Source organism: Gekko japonicus, unplaced genomic scaffold, assembly GCF_001447785.1.
Source record: "Gekko japonicus isolate JY-2015 unplaced genomic scaffold, Gekko_japonicus_V1.1 scaffold1820, whole genome shotgun sequence".
NCBI lineage: Eukaryota > Metazoa > Chordata > Lepidosauria > Squamata > Gekkonidae > Gekko > Gekko japonicus.
In genome coordinates, this window is record NW_015173725.1 from 206634 (window position 1) to 214393 (window position 7760).

Sequence of the window (7760 nt, forward strand, 5' to 3'; positions counted from 1 at the left end):
TCAGTTTCAACGCGAAAAAGTAAAGTGAATGACTGTTCTGGTCAACATAAGTTTTTACAGTTTCACTGCAAAGCATTTGAAGCAAGAACCGTTTTGAATCTCACGTGAAATACCCCTAATATAGATAATCAGGATGTTCCTTAAAATATCTGAGTTCTTTTTTTACAGTATTGCACTTATCAAAGTCAATTATTTTGGTATTTTTTAAAAAAATCACTGCAAATGCAGGCAGAAGAACCTACATGCATAGTATTTTTTTTATTATTTGCATGAGAAGCATGTGTGCACTGTTGGGAGACAGGGGTGGACTTTTCCATACTCAGAAGTAGTGATTTCATTGCAAAGATTTACCAGTCTCTAATCCGTAGAAGGCAAGTAGTGCATCTAACACTCCCGGGTTTGTTCCTCTTTCTCCCTTTTCTGAGGTCAGCTTTTGACTGGTCAGGATGCATTTTGAATTACATGCAAAGGTGAAGCATTATGGCGTTGACGCTTTGAGGCACAGCAGTCTTGGGCTGAGCCCACGTTCTAGCTTACTGTAAGAAAGCAAGGCACTTACGTGTTATAGCAATGCAGACACTTAATGTGCAGTTTGATTAATACAATAAAATAAGTTAATAGTTTGATTTTTTTTCCCCAAAAAATGTGGGACAGCTCCCCCCCCTCCATTATTTACATGTACTTCATAGAACTGATCTTATACTTAACAAAACTTGGTGCCTACAGGAACATTTCTTTATGACCACAATTGGGCAAAATCTGTTCGGAAGTTGTCCCGCTTGAGCACCACTAAAATGAATGGGAGCCTTGCAAGAACATAGTTCCCATTCATATCAGTGGTGCTTGTGCAAGACAGTTTCCCACCGGACTGTGCTCTTTGTTATTTTTACTGACCATGATACGAAAGGAACCTGGTTTTTTTCAATGCTTGCTTCAGGTCACCGAGTTTGAGTTTACAGGAGAAAGCTACGGCATGAACAAAAGTCTGCTTGCAGCAAAAGAAATATGTCGGCAGTCTAAAATGGTGGTACTAGTGGCACTTTGACAGTCTTAACTTCTGATATATGCGACGATTTCTGAATGATGCAGCTGGTCGTTCCCTGCAGTTTGTCTTTTCCTTGCGCAAGGTTTGTTAAGGCCATCGCTGCATTGATCTCCTTCCAGTACGTTTCGTCTCTGTTTGATCTCTTTCTGTTAGCTGCACTAGAATCAAGCAACAAGAAACATTTATCTGTACATATTATTATCAATGATTACTATTGATGTATGCCAATAAAAGGTATTTGAATTGAATTGAATTGATGATTACTGTTGCTATTAAGTTGTACTGAAAAGCATTAAAAGTGATACGACACGAAACACAAATGTTTAATAAAAGGTCTCTGACAAAACCAGACACAAGAGGGCAATAGAAGAAAGAGATAAGGCAAAACCGGACTTTATAAACAATGGGACTAAATTCATTTTTGGTGATGTTCAAATAACAAAGGCAATATTTACTCACCTTTCACACTTGTTAGTTCCATTCTCCAGGGTTTCTGAAAGGAGAGGATAAACTTGTTAATTTTGCTTTTACATAGGCTTTTAGACCAAAGACCTTAATTAATACCTAGGAATGATCCATTAAACCAGTGATGACCAATGGATCAGCCTTGGGTTTCCTGATATTCATCTGCTTCTCCAACAAAGGCAAGAAACCATTCCTGGCTTTCCTCCACCTCACAAAGGAATAGGAGGTGCTTCAGAAGAAACCAAGAGGCACCACTTTCATGCATATAGGAAGCACCGTCCAAAAACAGCTGCCTCCATCATAGGAGGATACTTGGTTTACAGCTTCCCAACATGTGATTGGCCCCAAGAGCCCATGGCAGCCATTTTGTGGAGTCATCCATTCCTTATCCTCAAAATTCCAGAACTGCCCATTGGGGACTCCTGTATTAAACTTTCATTGATATGATACTGTCCTAAATAAACCAGTGATGTTTGTTCAGCCTTTTAAAATTGTTGATCTATAAGCATACAAAAGCATGATTCAGGGAGCAGTCCTCAGTGCACTTACTAGGGAGTAAGCCTCACAGCTCTATGGGAGTTAATTCTGAGTATACATGCTTAGGATTGCACTGCTAGAAGCAATTCACCCTCCCTGCTAAAAGCTGAGCTACAGTCACAGGTGAGCCACAGCTGAAGGCCATGCTGAAGGGCTGAAGGGGAGAGAGAGGAACTGAGCACTCCTATTCTGATGGCAGTGTTTAGATCTGCCCCCTCCATGGATTGGCTGATTTAGTATAAGGCAGCTTCATGTGATTGGTCAAAAGGAGAAGCCCCAAAAGCTGTGCTCAGAAGGAACATGATATTGTGTGGAGGCTTGTGAAAAAAACAGGAGCATGCTATGCTCCATCCAGGGGGAAAACATCCATGTGAAACCAGTCCATGTCTACACAGGAATCACAGAATCATAGAATCACTGAGTTGGAAGGGGCCATACAGGCCACCTAGTCCAGGGGTGGCCAAACTTGCTTAACTTAAGAGCCACATAGAATAAACATCAGATGTTTGAGAGCCACAAGACATGAACAAGTATTACACATATATTTTTATTGAAAAAATATGCAAATTTGCTTTTTATTAACATTAAATGCCAAACATACAAACAAAAGGGGAAAAAACAGGTATTGATAATAATATTTATTTGTCCAATGATATTTATTTGTTTGCTAATAATATTTATTTGTCTAAAAGAGAGAGAGAGAGAGAGAGGTGGGAAGAAAGAATGAAAGAGGTAAAAAGAGAGAGACAAAAATCAAATAAATGGAAGGAGTGAGGAGGAAGGAGGGAGAGAGAAAGAGAGAAAGGGTGGGAGGGAGAGAGAAAAAGAGAAAGGAAGGTGAAAAGAAAGCAATTAGATGGGGGGTGTTATGTACGTGGACCACCTCCAGGGGTCCGCGGAAAGGCCAGAGCTTGGATCTGAGAACAAAAGAAACTTCGGATCCTGGATTCCCCAGCCCCAACCAATAGCCACCTTGGTGGGACATTTAAACCCTCCAATGGGAGTGGGGGTGTGTGCTGGTGGATATGTATATAGTTGGCCCTGTGGGCCGTTAGAGTTAGTCTTTGTCTATGTGAAGTACAATAAACGTGTGCTACAGCATGTCGTCGTCCGAGTCCTCCATGCGGCGAACCCAGTACTTTTCAGGGAGGGAGGGGGAAGGAGGAAGGAAGAGAGAGCGAAAGAGAGAGTAAAAAGAAACAAAGAAAGCAAATAGATGGGGGGAGGGAGGAAGGAAGACAGAGAAAGAAAGGTGGAAAGAATTATAAAGAGGTGAAAAGAAAGAAGGAGAAATAAATAGAAACAAAGAAGACAAATAGATGGAAGGAGGGAGGGAGGGGAAGGAAGGAAGGAAGAGAGAGAGAAAAAAGGAAACAAAGAAAGCAAATAGATGAGGGAGAATCGGAGGAAAGAGAGGAAGGAAGGGAGAGAGAGAGAGAGAGAAACAAAGAATGCAAATAGATGACGGAGGGGGAGGGAGGGCGGAAAAGAGGGGGAAAGAAAGGAAGGGAGAAAGAGAGAGAAAGAAAGGTGGGAAGAAAGCAAATAGATGGGAAGGGAGGGAGGAAGAAGTAAGAAAGAGAGGTGGAAAGAAAGCAAATAAATGGGGAGGGAGGGAAAGGTGGAAAGAAAGCAACATTAACTTTGAATGTGTTCTCCAACACCTCCCCCATGCCCCGAATCCAGCCAGCTTGGCTCAGGGTTTTAAAGAAACAAATACTTTCTCCAAGCCAATGGGCGGGGCCATGGGACAGGGATTTGGAGAAGGCCTTTAACTTTAAATGTGTTCTCCAAGCCCCCCACTTCCGTGCTGGCTTGGCTTGGAAAATGGATTTAAAGAGACAAATGCCTTCTCTGAGCCAAACCAGCTGGCTGGTGTTGCAGGGCTTGGAGAACACATTTAACTTTAGATGGCGAGAGATGGGAGAGAGAGAGAAAGAAAGGTGGAAAGAAAGCAAGTGGAAAGAAAGCAAATAGATGGGGGAGGGAGAGGTGGGGAAAAAGCAACTTTAATTTCAAATGTGTCCTCCAAGTCTCTCCCCGCCCCACTGGCTGGCTTGGCTTGGGGAAGGGATATAAAGAGACAAATGCTGTCTCCAAGCTGGCCATTGGGGGGGGGGGGTTGGGAATGCATTTAAAGTTAAAGTTGCTTTCTTTCTCTGCTCCTCCCACCTCAAGTCTACCCAGGGTGGGGAACGCTGGCTGGGGAACAGAAGATCAATCGGGGAGGCATGCCTCCCCTTCGATTCTCCAGCCACCCTACTGGGAGCTGCACAATATATGTGAAAGAGCAGGATCAGCCTAGAGCATCCCTGACTAGTGTTTGTCCAGCTGCTGCTTAAAGACTGCCAGTCATCTCCTTGCAAATGACTGCTGTAGTACAATGATAGCCCAATATGCAGCAATGAATGGATGTGGTGACCCTATTCTGAAGATTCTACATTACTGGTTTCAAGAACCTGTGGTCCCTGCAGCACTGGAGAGGGGAATACACCGTCCTGAATTAACGTTTTCAATAAGAAGTCAAAACCAGAGACCAGGTAAGCTTGTTGGTGGGGCTGGGGAGATAAGGCTGAAGAAAGCCAGCCCAGACCAATGCTCCCTCTAAGCTGTGGGGTCCTGTGAGCAAAAATTCTACTTTGTGAGCTACTGGCATTAAAGTTGTGAGCAGGTGATTTGGCTACTGCATAAATTAGTTTGTTCTGGAGCCATCTTTCCTGAGCTAAGATAAAAATGTGTGAGCCAGAGGCTAAAAAAACTGTGAGCTCGCTCACACTAACTCAGCTTAGAGGGAACACTGGCCAAGACCTCCATTCATCAAAGTGAAGGCTGTAATCGAACCCAGCTAGGAGGCGGGCAAGAAGGGGCAGAGGTTCTGCTTGCACATTAAGGAGAGTGTCTTGCCCAGCCCTAGCCCAGAGTGCCAGCCGTGATGGCTGAACAGAGCAGAAGAGGAAAGGCCCTTTGAAGCCACCCAGAGTGAGGCAGGACTGATGGGGCATCCATGGTCCATGCATTCTAAGCAGCAGAACGTGACTGAACACCCCTTCATCACCAGTGTACACTGATGTGGAACATTTTCTTTGAAAATGCATTCTAACCCAGTGCACAACACAAATTAAGTTGCCCGGGGGCATCATGCAAAGCGATTAGCAGAGCAAAGAGCAGACTGCAAGTGAGAGAAATGTTTCTTGTAGTCATCCCTGCAGAATGCTGCAGTTTAAAGCTAAGAATAACCACAGAACTTACAAAGATTCTTTTAAAAAGCTTTCTTTAGACATATTTGAAAATATGGTTATGGTAGCATTTTCCAAATTTCTGATAGCTAAGCAGCACGTACATTTTTGTGAATTAAAATCAAAGGAGGATTCCCAGTTCATCACACACGCACACAAATTTATAAGCAATCAATGGAAAATTAACATTCAACACTGTGCAAATGTAATGGGGAGAAAGAGAATGAGGAAATGTAAATTATATGAAAATAAAGCCACATGGGTTCACTTGGCACAAGGGACAAGTGCAAGTTAAAAGAGATTTATTTATTTTTAGTTGCAATAGTAGGGCTGCAAAATTCGTCACCATCCCTAAACTGAAGGCTGGTTGCTGTAAACTGGTTCAGGTTTACTGTTACATGGAAATAAGTTTGCTTTAACACTGCAGAAGACTAAGAATTACCTGCCTTTAGGAGAGCTGACCCCTATGCTTCCACCTGAGTCACTGTTCTTTAGAACGGATAAAAGGAAGTACTTCTTCACCCAAAGAGTGATTAACACATGGAACTCACCTGCCTTTCCAACATTGGCATCTCTTATGTTCTTATGTTCTAATGTTCTGAGCATGCCTTCTGTTTGGCAGGAGGCAAGGCCAGAACAGAGACTCATAAAAAGGCAACAGGAAACCTCTTCCATGAACTGATGCTATCCTTTCAGTTAATTCAAATATATTTCTCCTAGTGCAATACATTTCTCCTAATATATTTCTCCTAATGCAATACACTGATGTGCTCTAAACCCAGGCTTGGAAATTACTGGCTTACATCAGTGTTATAGCACAATATACACAAAAGCAATTGATTAGCTGCTAAAATAAATAATATGGTGAAATCTGAACAGATTAAATTTAAGCTCTGCGCAGGTATTTGCCATAGAGAGCCAGTTTGGTGTAGTGGTTAAGTGCGCGGACTCTAATCTGGGAGAACAGGGTTTGATTCCCCACTCCTCCACTTGCACCTGGCTGGATGACCTTGGGCAAGCCGTAGTTCTGATAAGAGCTGTTCTTGAAAAAGAGCAGTTTCTGTCAGAGCTCTCTCAGCCCCACCTACCTCACAGGGTGTCTGTTCTTCTTCTCTAGAAAATGTGAATATTTTTGGCCATTTTTGGCATATTTGATTTATGTGTCCAGGGTTTCTAATTACACTTGATCAAACACGAAAATGGCTCACTATCACCCATTTTTCCCCTGTGTTCATGGGTTGGATTCAGTGGTAGACTTCCACCAATGGAAGGATTTTCTCCCATTTCCACATCCAACTTACTTCACTTGCTGTTCCTGGGGTGGGGGGTGGGGGGGTCCCCTGTCCCTCGTGGGAAGCATTTCCAGGAGTATTTGGGGCTGTAGCAAGATGGGGGAAGTGAGAAAGTCCCATTCTGCTTATGGAAATCCCTTGTATCAGTGGAAATTACCACTAGATCCAACCCCATGGCTGTTGTTTCCTGCCCATCATCTTGTTCATCTGCATCTACTTTGCATGCAGAAGGTCCCAGGTTTAGTCCTTGTCATCTCCAGATAAAACTGGTCTCAAGTCGCAGGTGTTGGAAAAGGCCCGAGACCCTGGAGAATAGCGGCTAGTCAGAGGAGACAATAGTGAGGTGGACAAATCAATCGTCTGATTTGGTATAAAGCAGCTTCCTATGTCCTCCTGCTTGAAGCACCGCAAAAACTACTAGACAAACTTCTAGAGAACAGATTTGCAAAAAGAAGTTTCTTTGTAAGAGAAAAATAATGAGAAATAAGATTTCATCGAAATACAAGCGGTTCAATTCAGATGTTTATTTATTTATACTTTTAGACCGCCCTCTCCTGAAAAACAGGGCTCAGGGTGGCATACAACACAATAAAATTCCAATACAATTCATGAACCACAGCTAAAAATTTCTAGAATTAAAATATAAAGATACCTAAAGAAACATTTAGCATAGTCCAATCCATCTGATGGCAAAAGTTTATAGAAGATGCTGCAGCCTCATACGGGAGGGAGGCTGGAGGAGATGGAAGAGATGGGAAAGGGGGGGGTCTCCCATCCAAGAGTGCCAGACTGTGTTATAACCACTGCTGTCCTCAACCAAATGTCTGGTGGAACATCTCTGCCATTCATTCATTCATTCATTCATTCATTCATTCATTCATTCATTCATTCATTCATTGCATTTGTATCCCACCCTCCCCACGAACAGGCTCAGGGCGGCTTACATTGATGGGTACATGCCCTACAGAAAGGTAGCAAATCCTTTCTGCATTTTCACTGATCCCCCCCGCCCCCATCTCACAGCAGCCCTGCAGCTCCCCCTTTCAGATTTGCTTTTCTTTTTGCAGTGGATGGTTGGGGGGGGGAGTGACATCGGCTTGTTTTGTTGCTGTAAGGGGAGGAAAGGAAGATTTGCTTCAAAGAGCTCCTTTTGCTGTGAGAAGCTTATACTTTGATCAACTTTAA

The 7760-nt window shown here is 43.1% G+C and overlaps 1 protein-coding gene across 1 annotated transcript in view; it reads right to left on the reverse strand.

The window, feature by feature from the left end:
• Positions 1–657: 657 nt before the first annotated feature.
• The window catches only part of MKX (mohawk homeobox), a 69102-nt gene continuing 61999 nt past the window's right edge, over positions 658–7760 (reverse strand). The window contains exons 5-6 of the mRNA XM_015423387.1: positions 1505–1538; positions 658–1203 (exon numbers count right to left, since the gene is read on the reverse strand). Of these exons, the coding sequence (XP_015278873.1) occupies positions 1017–1203; positions 1505–1538 (221 nt within the window). The 3' untranslated portion in view covers positions 658–1016. The remainder of the gene's footprint in view (positions 1204–1504; positions 1539–7760) is intronic.